The sequence below is a fragment of the Cricetulus griseus genome, chromosome 7 (assembly GCF_003668045.3).
Source record: "Cricetulus griseus strain 17A/GY chromosome 7, alternate assembly CriGri-PICRH-1.0, whole genome shotgun sequence".
NCBI lineage: Eukaryota > Metazoa > Chordata > Mammalia > Rodentia > Cricetidae > Cricetulus > Cricetulus griseus.
Genome location: NC_048600.1, coordinates 110,467,139 through 110,481,390, shown reverse-complemented (window position 1 = coordinate 110,481,390; position 14,252 = coordinate 110,467,139). Strand labels below are relative to the sequence as shown.

The window sequence follows — 14,252 nt, the reverse complement described above, 5'->3', positions numbered from 1 at the left end:
TAACCCCACAACTTCTGAGCTAAGGTAGACTTCACTAACTGTGCACCCCAGAGCAATCCCACTGGGTCTGGCCTAGCTGGGAAGAGCAAAATCATTTCCACAATCACTGTAATAAATAGCCACCCGGGAAAATAATAAAGAGTGTATGTTCTCAGCTACTGTACTTGGCTCCAGCTTATTTATAATGGTGCTTTTCTTTGTCAACAGAGGGACAGTAGACAGATGAGAGAACAGGTGCCTGCTCCAAAGTCTAGGGTAGCCACTCTAGGACTTTGGGACTTTGGGTGGTGTGGCTTATTCTCTGCCAGTATCCAGAATCACAGCTAACAGATGCTCCCTGCCTGATTCACCTAGCCAACCCTGCACATCTGGGGCCATTTGCTCAGCTGGATTTGATCCCAGAGGAAATGAAAATTGCACTTATCCTCTGCCTTCCTGGTGGCAGCTATTGCTTAGCTGTGATTTAGGATTATCTAGAGACCCTGAGTCAGATCTATGGCAATGGGATAAAATAGCTTATCTCAATCACTGTTTTTCATAAATTCAAGAGAAATCAACGTAACATTTGCCTACTAAGTATGCTTTTTTTTGTTTCTCTGCTTCTCTTCCCTGCTGGGATTATCTCTCTTCCCTCACACTCCCCGGCTATGCATCTGGCTCAAAGCACTTCTTATTTTGCCTTAATCCAGGGCTCAGGCAAATAGGATGTGTCCAACCCCCAACTTGGAGAGTTATGCTGCAAACTGATGTACATTTTAAGCCCACAGGGTTGAGAGCAAACAGCATGAGATTGGCTGTTTTGGAGTACCTCACCCATGCCCTCTTCCCTAAGCATCTAAATATCTGTTTCCACAGGCCATACTCAACAGCTGTTATAAAAAAATAATAAATAAATAAATAAATAAATAAATAAATAAATAAATAAATAAATCAGTCTTTTTGGGTGGCTCAATGGGTAAAAGCATGTCATGCAAACTTGACCCAGGTTCAATTCCTAGAATACACATAAGAAGGCAAAAGTTGTCCTCTGTATCATACAACATTCACACTCAGACACTCTCTCACACACATAATAAATAACCAATAAATAAATAATAACACGAGTTTCCCCCAATAAGGCCTGTCCTGTGTGCAGCTTTGCTCAAAGGGCAGGTTTAGAGACACCAGAGTCAGACCATAATTTCCCACCCAATTCTAATCTGTTTTCACCCTACTCGAGACACAGTCAGACCAGATTACTTCTGACTTTAAGTGACAAAAGAAAATTTTAGCCTTGAGAAAAAAATTAAGTATGACAATTTAGGCTCTCCTGTTTCCTGTGTGTATGCGTTGCTGAACCTAGGGCCTCACATATGCAAATACTCTACCAATTACGCTGCATTTCCAGCAGGCTGTTTTTAAACAAGAACTCACACTGGATTGAGGAACTCAAAAGCACTTGGAATTCTGCTTGTCATGCCCAGACATCCCAGGACACTGAGCACACAAACCCCCACACCCTTCTCCAGACAGCCCTGGGGGAGCAAGGGACAAGCAGGGACTAGACTGCTGTTCTCCACACTGGCTGGTGCTTCCCAGTTATCTTTGGGAAGTCCAAGAAAATCAGAAACAAATCTTAATGACTGCCCTAAGTATCAACCCTGCCTTGCTCCCTGCATTCTCTCAAACTTCCTGAAAGACCAGTTTTCTTTCTTTTAATGTAGCCTTGGCCATCCTGGTCTTTGCTATGTAGACTAGGCTGGCCTTGAACTCACAGAGTTCCACTTGTCTTTGCCTGAGTGCTGGTACACTTCCTTGGTAGTCTAACCTAGCTGAGAAGAGCCCGGGTAAAGAGTTAATCTCCAGAGCCAAAAAGGTGGCAGTGGGGGGTGGGGACAAATCTAATAATTAAGAATAAGATGCGAAAAAATATTTAAAAAAAAAAAAAAAAGAATAAGATGCAAAGCCCGGTGGTGGTGGCCCTCAACTTTAACCCCAGCACTTGGGAAGCAGAGGCAGGTGGATATCAGAGTTTCAGGACAGCCTGATCTATAAAGCAAGTTTCAGGACAGCCAGGACTGTTGCACAGAAAAATTCTGTCTCGAAAAACCAAAATAAAATAAAATGCAGGGGGCTGGAGAGATGGCTCAGAGGTTAAGAGCACTGGCTGCTCTTCCAGAGGTCCTGAGTTCAATTCCCAGCAACCACATGGTGGCTCACAACCATCCGTTATGAGATCTGGTGCCCTCTTCTGTTGTGCAGATATACATGGAAGCAGAGTGTTGTATACATAATAAATAAATAAAATCTTTAAAAAAAAATGCAGGATGGGTGTGGTAATACCAGTAATACCCATAATACCAGTACTCATGAGGCAAAAGGGTCACTGCAAGTTTAAGGCAAGCCTGGGCTATATAACAAGTTCCAGGCAAAGCAGTTCTAGACCTTATCTCAAACAAAATGAAGTATACAAAAGCTGAAGGACAATTTTTTTCCCTTTGGATTTATATATATAATAAATAAGATCAAAAAATAATTTTAAGCCGGGCATTGGTGGCACCCGCCTTTATTCCCAGCACTGGGGAGGCAGAGACAGGCGAATCTTTGTGAGTTCGAGGCCAACCTGGTCTACAAGAGCTAGTTCCAGGACAACCTCCAAGGCAATACAGAGAAACCCTGTCTCAAAAAAAACAATACTACTACTAATAATAATTTTAAGCTTGGCGTGGTATCGCACTTTTAGTCCTAGCACCTGGGAGACAGAGGCAGGTAGATCTCTGTGAGTCTGGTCTAGAAAGCAAGTTCTAGGACAGCCAGGGCTACACAGAAAAACCCTGTCTTGAGAAAAAAAAAAAAAAAGCAAAACCTGCATCAGTAAATGTATTAAAAGAGCTTTTAAGCAATATTCTAGGCTGGAGAGACGGCTCCATAGTTAAGAGCACCTGGTGCTCTTGCAGAAGACTAAGATCCAGTTCCTTGCACCTATGTGGTGGCTCACAACCATCCATACTCTTGCCCCGGGGAATCCAACTCCACAAACATTTAGTGCACAGACATACATGTAGACAGGACACTCATACATAAATTATATATAATATATATATATATTTAAGTAACACCATTTTTTTTTTTCAAGACAGGGTTTCCTGTAGCTTTGGAGCCTGTTCTGGACTCGATCTGTAGACCAGGCTAACTTCGAACTCACAGAGATCTGCCTGCCTCTGCCTCCCGAGAGCTGGGACTAAAGGCATGAGCTACTATCAGCCAGCTTAACACCTATTTTTTTCCTATTTTTTTAACACCTATTTTTTTGATGTTGTTCTTGAAGCATGATCTCAGGTAGCCCAGGTTGACTCTAAACTGTTACATAGCCAAGGCTAACACTGAGCTATGGATCCTCACCTCACCTCCACTTCCTAAGTGATGGGATTACAGCTGGATACCCTAGTTTATAAACGCTAAATATTCTTTCAAGTCTAGAGTTCCTACAAGTTGCATCACTCATAACTACACTGGTTCCTACTTCTGACACTATAGAACCACTCCATTCCCAGTTTGAACCAGGGAAAGTGTACAGAACACACTGTTCATTAAATACTTTGATAGCATTTTATTTCAAATGCTGACTTCTGCCCTATAATTAGAAAGAAAGAATGCTGTCAGTCTGCTCCCACAGTTCCTCTGTGAAAACCCCAGTATCACATGTTTGGTCTCTCAAATGCTGCTTTTCATTTCACCTCAGCAGGTAAATAAGATGCTCCATGGCTAGGCATCCCGGACATCTACCTGGCCAGACATCAGACCCAGCCAGGGCAGGAGAGGGCAAGGGAAGCCTACAGGGAATAGGTGATTTTGGAGCCCCATCATCTGGGTACTCCTCAGTAGTCTTTTTTATTTTGTTATGTTTTGGGTTTTCCAGACAGGGTTTCTCCGTGTAGCTTTGGCTATTCGGGAACTCTGTAGAACAGGCTGGACTATAATTCACAGAGATCACCTGCCTCTGTCTCCCCAGTGCTGGGATTAATGGCGTGCTCCACCGCCACCAGGCTCCTTAGGAGTCACTCAATCCCTTAGGCAAGCTGAGGCTTATGGGCCTCTCCTTTTATCTCTTCGTACTCCTCCCATGGGTTCAGCTGAGGACCAGGAATCATCAACGTCTGAAAAGAACAGGAGGCTGAAGTTACCTACCAATCAAGGCTTCTGTGTACTCAGCGTGTCTTCATTCCCTCACCAAGCAACCAGGAAGTTTCCCTTTCCTAACGTTTCATCTTTCCTTCTGTCCACTAGGTGGAGCCCAAGAGGAGAGTTTTAGGATGTCAAGACTACATGTACAGCCTCAAGTCTCAAAGCATGCACTCTGCCTTACCTTGAGGATGGGCTGCTTAGGAGGTGCCCATGGGGGCACAATCTTGGCATGCATTCTCCAGCTCCCATATGGGTTCACCAAGTGTCTTTCAAACACCACATACTCCAGGACATCCTTGGGCACGTCTTCCTGCCCATACATCAGCCGGCCAAACCGATCATAGATGGCCAAAGTCTGCAATGATGAAATAAAATATGGCCTGTCAGAAGATTCTGTTTTATTTTTGTTATACAACCATTTAGAAACAATCATAACAAAAAATTTTAAATTAATGAAAATTAAAATTATTTCAGAACTTAACTAATCGTTGCTCATATGTTACTCTTCAAGGTTCTTTGATGGGTAGGGAAGGTAGGAGACCAACAGAGGAAAAGTAAAGCCCATTGTCAGGGACAGACACAGTGGCAGTAGACATCAGATGACATCTGACAGACACATTCAAGAGACAGACTATGGATAGGTCAGGAACCACAGAATACACACAGGCAGAGAGGAGTGGAGAATTCAAACTTGGGCTCACTCCTGGTCAAATCACTCCAAGAGGAAGTCTGAGCTTTCTTTCCTTAAAGCAACACTGATGCACTGTGGTGTCTCTGAGGTTATTTTTATAACTTAACATGGAGTGAAGAAAACAGTGACTCTACCTGCCGAGTGTGCAGGCGTACGGTGACCTGGCCATACAAGTTGCTCTGGTTCACCAGGCCTGAAGAACGAACATGAACCACTTGGGCTGGCTCTAAAGATTCCACAAAGCTCCAGCGGACAGTCTTGTACTTGAGGTCCCAGACCATGTCCTGAGAGAACAAGAGAAGAGGAAGCAATTCACTGGGTTTCCCCTCTGTGTAAGGTGTTGCTGGCACTACAACTGCAACACTGCAATCAGCAGGCAGGGCAGCCCATACTTCCTCCCCACTTTAGGGGTGGGGATGGGGCTGAGACAGCGACTCACTCTAAACCAGGCAGTAATGCTGATTCCATCTTTCTTTCTTTCTTTCTTTCTTTCTTTCTTTCTTTCTTTCTTTTTTTTTTTTTTTTTGTTGGTTTTTTCGAGACAGGGTTTCTCTGTGTAGTTTTGGAGCCTACACTGGCACTCGCTCTGGAGACCAGGCTGGCCTGGAACTCACAGACATTCGCCTGCCTCTGCCTCCCAAGTGCTGGGATTAATGATTCCATCTTTCAAGTGCTAGAATTACATATGAAAGCCACTATGTCCCCGTCTCTTCCCAAGTTTTTATGTTATTTATTTTTCTGTTTTTTCGCTGGGTGGGAGGCAGAAACAGACAGATCTCTGTGAGCGTGAGACCAGCCTGATCTGCAAAGAGCTAGTTCCTGGACAGCCTCCAAAGCCACAGAGAAACCCTGTCTTAAAAAAAGAAACTGTTTTTCTGTTTTTTGTTTTTTTTTTTTCCAAGACAGGGTTTCTCTGTGCAGCCTTGGCTGTCCTGAAACTCACTCTATAGACCAGGCTGACCTCAAACTCACAGAGATCTGTCTGCCGCTGCCTCTCAAGTGCTGGGATGAAAGGCATGCGCCACCACCAACCAGCACTTCCCAAGTTTTGTTCAAGTTACTGTCATGGTAGCCTCCCAACTACATTTTTATTAAACGATTCCTCAAGACCCACCCACTGGGGATGAAGAGATGGCTCAGTAGTTAAGAGCACTGACTGGTTTTCCAGAGGACCTGGGCTCAATTCCCAGCACCCACATGACAGCTCACAACTGTCTTTAACTCCAGGTCCAGGGGACCCAACATACATAGCAAAACATCAAAGCACATTTAAAAAAAAAAAAAGACAAAAAACCCACCACCTCCAAGAGGACTCGTCTCCAAATCACTGAAAACACACTGCATACCACCACTACTCCACACACAGATACTCCACACACAGATACTCTCCCACACACCACTACTCCACACACAGATACTCCACACACCACTACTCCACACACAGATACTCCACACACAGAAAATCCACACACCACTACTCCACACACAGATACTCTCCCACACAGATACTCCACACACCACTACTCCACACACAGATACTCCACACACCACTACTCCACACACAGATACTCCACACACAGATACTCCACACACACCACTACTCCACACACAGATACTCTCCCACACAGATACTCCACACACAGATACTCCACACACAGATACTCCACACACACCACTACTCCACACTACTTCCTCCCACACACATTCATAACCTGCTAATTACTGCAAGTACTCTATTGATAGTACACTTTTTCTCTCTGTTGTTTTCATTTTACCCTCACATTTGAGCAGTGAAAGGGAGTGTTTTCCAGAGCTGTCAGGGCTAGGACAGATGAGATGAGGCACACTTGTTCTTGGGGAGGCTGACAGAAGCAGAAACTGAATTTCTAGAAAGTGAAGTTCGAAATCTAGAGCCTCCAGATGAACTACAAAGCCTCTGTTCTTGGGGTTCCTCAAGTACCAGACACCCCTGTCATTCTGTAACATAAGCTTCCTGAATTTTGGTTAAAACCTTTCCCATAGGGTAGACATGTGATGTGAGGCCTCACACAGTTAACTCTCAACCTTAGGATCTACACACTGGACTAAAGGCCTTTCTCTTTCCTCATTTGCCGTGGCCTCCTCAGAGTCTGTGCCAAGTCATTATCATCCAGCTGAAGATAAATAAAGGCCTTGGGCTGAGAGATGGCTCAGTGGTTAATAGCACTGGCTACTCTTCCAGAAAATGTGAGTTCAATTCCCAGCACTCATGTGGCAACTCACAACTGTCTGTAACTCCAGTTCCGATCTGGCACCTTCACATAGACATACATGCAGACAAAACTCCAATATACATTAAAAAAAAGAAAGAAAGAAAGAAGAAAATACAATTAGAAAAAGAAAGAAAGAAAGAAAGAAAGAAAGAAAGAAAGAAAGAAAGAAAGAAAAGGGAAGGATGCAAGTTCCAAAGCCAGAATAGTGGCACACATACGTAATCCGAGCATCAGGGAAGCTGAGACACGAAGACTGTGAATTGGTAACCCAAGCTACATAGTAAGACCCTACCCTGCTCCCCCCAAAAAAGGAAGGAAAAAGAAGAGACACAACAACAATAACAAAACCAGAGTTGACTTCTAGACTCTGCCTGCTCAGGTATGCCACCATTCGAAGGATAAGAACCTACCGGAAAACAATGTTCAGTTACCAAGGTATGAAGCCGGTCATGGTCTGAGCTATAAAAGGAAAAGAGAGATATGTATCATATTGATTCCTACTTTTATGGAACCCACTATGGAATCTGAAAATATGCTGGGAAGATGGCTCAGTGGATGAGGGCTTTACATACCACAAAGCCCGACAAGGTAAGTTCAATCCCCAAAACTGAATGAGAAGAGTCATGGTTTGTGTGTTCCCTTTTATATACACATAAAGCAAAGTATAATAATAGAAAAAGGTCTGTCCCCCCCCCCCCAAGACAGGGTTTCTCTGTGTAGTCCTGGCTGTCCTGGAACTCATTCTATAGACCAGACTACCTAGAACTCACAGAGATCTGCCTGCCTCTGCCTCCTAAGTGCTGGGATTAAAGGCATATGCTACTACCTTCCAGCAAAAAAAGTTTGGCTTTTTTTTGTTTGTTTCGTTTTAAGTTGAAAATGGTCCTGCAGCCAGGTGGGGGTGGCACATGCCTTTAATACCAGCACTTGGGAGGCAGAGGCGGGCGGATCTCTGTGAGTTCAAGACCAGCCTGGTCTCCAGAGAAGTGCCAGCATAGGCTCCAAAGCTACACAGAGAAACCCTGTCTCAAGAAAAAAAAAAAAAAAAAAAAAACGGAAAAAACAAAACAAAACAGATACATAAAGGTGTAGGGACAGAGAACCTGTCTTGTATGCACAAGGCCCAGGTTTAAGCCCTAAAGGCACCAAACAGTCCAGATGGAGCATCTTCCCATCTCCTTTTCTCCTTCTTTTCTCTCATAAAAACAATGCCCCCCCCCCAAAGAGAGGAACAAAAAATCAACAAGAATCCAAGGATTAGTCCTTAAGTCTATTCCAGACCTGGGGGCAGAGTATAGCTCAGATACACCTGGTTAACTAGAATTAGGCCCCTTGGTTCAATCCCCAATAGGACAAAAGACAGGAACAAGGAAAAAAATTACAAAGAATAAAAATTTCAAAAATGGGGCTGGAGAGATGGCTCAGAGGTTAAGAGCGCCGACTGCTCTTCCAAAGGTCCTGAGTTCAATTCCCAGCAACCACATGGTGGCTCACAACCATCCGTTATGAGATCTGGTGCCCTCTGCTGTTGTGCAGATATACATGGAAGCAGAATGTTGTATACATAATAAATAAAATAAAATGTTTAAAAAAAATTTCAGAAATGTATCCCAGGCTCCTGACACTGAACTACCATGTCCCTAGCAACCTGACTTGGGTGAATTAAGAAAAAGTTGTAAGACATCAAGAGAGACTTACTCAAAGTTACCAAGGAAAGAGAAACATTCATGACAAAATTAACACGTAGACAGGATCAGCAGGGCAAAAACAAACACCATTCCAGGAGAGCACCAACAACCACAGCTAGAACTGAGACATGCCAAATCATTAAAAAATTCATTTGTGGAGAAGCCCACTCAAACCAGGTGTGATGACGTATGCTCATTATCCTGACCTCAGAGGGTTAGGCAGGAGGATCAGAAGTTCGAGGCCTGGGAATGGAGAGGTGGCTCAGCAGTTTAAGAACACCTCTTGCTCTTGCAGAGAACCCAGGTTGATGCCAGCACTCGTATGGCTGCTAACAACTAACTGTCTGTAACTCCAGTAACTCCTCTGGCTTCCAAGGGCACTAGGCACTCAGGTGGTGCACAGATATGCATTAGAGGCAAAACACTCACACAAAATAAAAATAATAAATACGGCCAGTCGGTGATGGTGCACGCCTTTAGTCCCAGCACTCGGGAGGCAGAGGCAGGCGGATCTCTGTGAGTTCGAGGCCAGCCAGGTCTACAAGAGCTAGTTCCAGGACAGGCTCCAAAGCCACAGAGAAACCCTGTCTGGAAAAAACAAAAAACAAACAAACAAACAAACAAAAAACAGTAATAATAAATATTCTGGGACAGTGGTGGTGTATGACTTTAATCCTAGCACATGGGAGGCAGAAGCAGACGGATCTCTGTGAGTTTGATACCAGCCTGGTCTACATAGAGTTCCAGGACAGCCAAAACTATATAGAGAGACTTTGTCTCTCAAACAACAACAAACTGGGGGCTGAGAGATGGCTCAGAGGTTGAGAGGACTGACTGCTCTTCCAGGGGTCCTGAGTTCAATTCCCAGCAACCACATGGTGGCTCACAACCATCTGTTATGAGATCTGGTGCCCTCTTCTGGCCTTCAGGCACACATGCAGACAGACACTGTATACATAATAAATTAAAAAAAAAAATCTTAAAAAAAATTAAAAAAAAACACAAAAGCAGTGAGAAAAGAAAAAGCTGCTTCGGTTACTCCTGAGGATACACAAGATGGTGAGTTCACTTACTTGTTTAGACAAAGATGAGCTTCAATGAAAATATCCTTAGCTTCTTCAGCGAAGTCTTTTGTTTTAAAATTAGGATCAAATTCTTTTATCTTTCGAACTCTGTAAAATTAAGATGAAAACCATCATAAAGATGAAGCCACAGCATGTAAAAGTGCTAATCACCAATCCTAACAACCTGAGTTCAATCCCGGGGACTCACATGGCAGAAGGAGAGGACTGACTTCCACAAGCTGCCCTGACCATATTATGCTTGTGCTGTGGGATGAGCCAGTAAGTGCACGTGCACATACATAAACAAACAAATAAATAAACTGTAATAAAACTATGAAATCCTCACATAACTTCCAGAACTCATAGTTCCCATTAATGTCCAGGTCCATCCACCCAGTAAATAATTATTTTTTGACTGTGAAAAGACTGTAAAATTTAGCCACAGAGAAACCCTGTCTCGAAAAGAAAAAAAGAAAAAAAAGAAAGAAAAGACTGATTGGGCGTTGGTGGCGCATGCCTTTAATCCCAGCACTTGAGAGGCAGAGGCAGGAGGATCTCTGTGAGTTCGAGGCCAGCCTGGCCTACAGAGCAAGTGCCAGGATAGGCTCCAAAGCTACATAAAGAAACCCTGTTTCAAAAAACCAAAAGAAAAAAAAGAAAGAAAGAAAAGACTGCAAATTCAACTCTCTCTCAAATCAATATTGTAAAGAAAGAACAAGCAGGGGCAGGGTTCAGTGGTGAGTGTCTGGTACACACCTTTAAGACAGGAGGCAGAGACAAGTAGATCTCAGTGAGTGTGAGGCCAGTGTGGTCTACATAGGAGTTCCAGAACAGCCAGAACTATATAATAAGATCATGTCTCAAAACAAACAAAAAGAAAAAGATCAAGTTTTCTTTGGTCTCGAAAAGCAGTTCAGAGGCTGGGGAGCATAGTGATTTACAGAGGAGCCAGGATAGGTTCCCAGACTTATATCATGCCTCTCACAACTGCCTCTAACTCCAGCTCCAGGGGCAAACAACACTGTATCAGCACTCACTGTATCAAACACACAGTTTAAAGAAAACCTTAAAGAGAAAAGAAAACATGTTTTCAAAGTGAAATTTTAGGATTCTGGGATTAAAGAAAACTTCTACACTTCTACATCTTACAAATTGTGTGTGTGTGTGTGTGTGTGTGTGTGTGTGTGTGTGTGTGTGTAAACGGCTGGAGGTTCAATTTAGTAGTAAAGCGCATGGTACAAGGCCCTGGTTCAATCTCCAGCTCTGCAGCACCAAAAAGAGGACAAAAACCAGGTAAGAATCAGACAACAGAGAGCTTCTAAATAGCAATACTGAAAACCAAAGAAAAAGCCAATCCTGGTGAGTCACACCTTTAATCCCAGCATTCAGGAGGCAGAAGCAGGTGGATGTCTGAGTTTGAGGCCAACTTGCTCTACAAGAGTGAGTTCCAGGACAGCCAGGGCTACACAGAAAAATCCTGTCTTGAAAAAACAAACAAAAAATGGAGGTGAGGGGTTTTTGTTTGTTTGTTTTTCAAGACAGGGTCTCTGTGTAGCCCTGGCTGTCCTGGAACTCAGAGATCCGCCGGCCTCTGCCTCCAGAGTGCTGAGACTAAAGGGATGTACCACTACCCAGCTTGTTTGTTTTTTGTTTTTCAAGACAGGGTTTTTCTGGTTCATGTATATGAAAGCAAAACACACAGAAATAAAGAGAAGGAAATCAATGTAATATACCATATAACAAAATAAGGATAAAATATCACGTTCTTCTCAGTCTACAATATTGAACCCTAGTTGTCTCTGATACCTACGCCAACTGTGATGCCACATTCTTTTTGAATCGGTCAGTTCTCTGTGTCAGTCCTTCCTTTGAGAGGGATGACATTCGAGCATCACCTTCAGGTGGAACATAGGGATCAAATATACCAGCTGTAAGGAGAGAAGAAAATTAAGAAACTGTTGAAAGATTGAGAAACATCATCTTGAGGTCAGATAAAATTGGGAAGGGCACAGGGTATTAAGTGGCCTAATCACACTTGCACATAGAGGGAACTTTGCTATACTTGTGTAAGTACCAGGAACTAACTGTTTGCACTTCTAGGCTATGATTGCATAAGTACCAGGAGCTAAGTGTTTGCACTTCTAGGACATCTTCTGATCTTCTGTTATATTTAGAAAAGAAAAAAGAAAGAAAGAAAGAAAGAAAGAAAGAAAGAAAGAAAGAAAGAAAGAAAGAACATCAACTCCTTCTAGAGTCTATTTCTACTTCTACAAACTGGAGAACTTTCATTCTTTCTAGAAGCTGTGTGAAAACAAGTTCAAAAGATGACCTCATAAACAGGTCTAGTATTGCAGCCTTAAGTCTCCAATTACTACTCAGACAGGAGGATCACAAGTTCTAGTCCACCCTGACAAACTTAGCAAGGTTCTTCAAAATCAAAAAGAAAGGAAAACTAGGGATCTAACTCAGAGTGCTGGGTTAGCATATATGAAGCCCTATATTTAATCCCAAGTACTGTAAAAACAAAATAAAACTGACTTTATGAACTATAGTATATATAAAGTTAATCATTACTGAGGTTGAACTCAGTGGTTAATTTAACAATGTAGTCAGTGATGGTAGCGAAGGCCTTTAATCCCAACATTTGGGAGGCAAAGGCAGGCGGATTTCTGAGTTTGAAGACAGCTTGGTCTACAGAGAGAGTTCCAGGACAGCTAAGGCTACACAGAGAAACTGTCTCAAAAAAAGAGGGAAATTTTAACGTTGTCAATCAGAGTCTAAGACATTGCAAGCACCAGATATCTGACAGTAGAGGCATTGATTCAGGTGCCCAGAAATACTGTTCCTCACCTGTACAGGCCAGATGTATAGGACGCTCCAGCTTTTCCGGGGGAATAACCAATCCTGCTTTCCTGGCATGTTCCAAAAACTCCTTCTCTGTTTTGTACTTGGGTTCACGAGGAAGGGGTCTGAAACGGCTTTTGTTTTTTACTGGAACTACAGCTGGGAATTGAGTCACCAGAATGGGCTGGGAGGTAAAGGAAAGGTTAGCATATAAGCGATTTGGAAAGAAAACTATCTTGAGCAAACTGCATGCAGTCTTACAGAAAGGACATATCCAAATAATGCTTCAGAAGTTATGAAACAACTGTTATGAAGAAACGACATTACTACTTGAACTCCTAGAGGTGGCTCTTACCACAAGCCAATTAATAACCTCAATCAACACTTCCTAAAAGCTTTGCTTTAATCTATTCTGTAGACTGCTCTATTCGGGGATGATTAAAGCAAAAGTCCTACTGTTAAAGACCTTTTAGCTTGATGGTGAGCCTTAGTATCAACACAATACTGGAGTGGAATGCTATTCTTAAAGCATTAAGGGTGATCTAGTGGGCATTTCCTCCACATTTCTATTTTACTTTTTCTACCCAGGCAGTGTCTCACTGTCTTAATTCTGACCTTCTAGCTCCTAACTGGCCAATAAACGTTTGAGAAGCCAGGTGACCTTTTCCCTCCGATCATGAGTTTCGTTCCAAACTAAGACAAAACCTACCATGTACCTCAATCCTTGGCTTTTCTTTTTTTAAGAATGTAAAAGAAGCGGGTCCACCTTCCAAGCCACTACTTTTTTCCTTTTAACAACTCGCCAAAGAGACTAGAACTAATGCAGAGATGCATAATGCCAGCAAACTTAAATCGTCCCCAAGGCCCCGCCCAGGTTGCCTTCTCGGAGCCACGGGAGACTTCGAATTCTTCCCCAAACGAAGTCAGACTCGAGTCGTCCAAGCTCATCTACGGCCACTGTACGATTACTCCCTTCTACTCTGTCCTCCTCCTTCTGTCTCTAAAATTTCATTCGCCTCGTCCCTACCCACCTGCCGAGACCACCATCCCAGAGCCCTGGCTAAGCAGGACAAGCCCCGAGGTATGGGGGCTGCCATTTTGTTCGCGCAAAGGCCGCCGGGATGCCGGCTGAGCCGCAGAGCACTGAGCAGGAGAAAAGGCGCAAAGGGTGGAGCGAGCTCGGGAGTGGAATTTTCCAGGGCGCGCGCCCTGGGCCGAAAGGTGAGCCGCGTGCACGCGCACGCTCCCGTGTGGGGAGGGGAATGTGGCTGCGCGTGCGCAGTGAGACCACTTTGGAAGTAGGGTCAACCGCACGGCTGTCACGCGCCAGCCGGAGACCGGCGGAGAATCAACTGCGCCTGCGTGTGAGGCTTTCTTTCTGCTGGGGGCAACTGGGTGGCTGTGTTCCTGGTTGCTTAGCACATAGCTACACCGTGTTTACATTCGGTAAAAAAATGAAAAAACGTGTTTTTCCCTCTGAAATCAGAGGACTTTGAGATTAGTGTTTTCTTTTATTGTAGTTTCTGGGTAAGAATCTGACCGCAAAATG

General features: G+C 43.6%; 1 protein-coding gene across 1 annotated transcript; it reads right to left on the bottom strand.

Annotated features, from left to right (window-relative positions):
- Positions 1–3,569: 3,569 nt before the first annotated feature.
- On the bottom strand, positions 3,570–13,893 carry Mrpl45 (mitochondrial ribosomal protein L45). Its single transcript, XM_027424174.2, has 8 exons — positions 13,735–13,893; positions 12,710–12,887; positions 11,670–11,787; positions 9,869–9,967; positions 7,518–7,566; positions 4,990–5,139; positions 4,346–4,519; positions 3,570–4,136 (listed from the first exon to the last, which is right to left on the bottom strand). Exons 1-8 carry the CDS (start codon positions 13,798–13,800, stop codon positions 4,050–4,052), a joined length of 921 nt encoding a protein of 306 aa, XP_027279975.1. The 5' UTR covers positions 13,801–13,893; the 3' UTR covers positions 3,570–4,049.
- Positions 13,894–14,252: the final 359 nt, after the last annotated feature.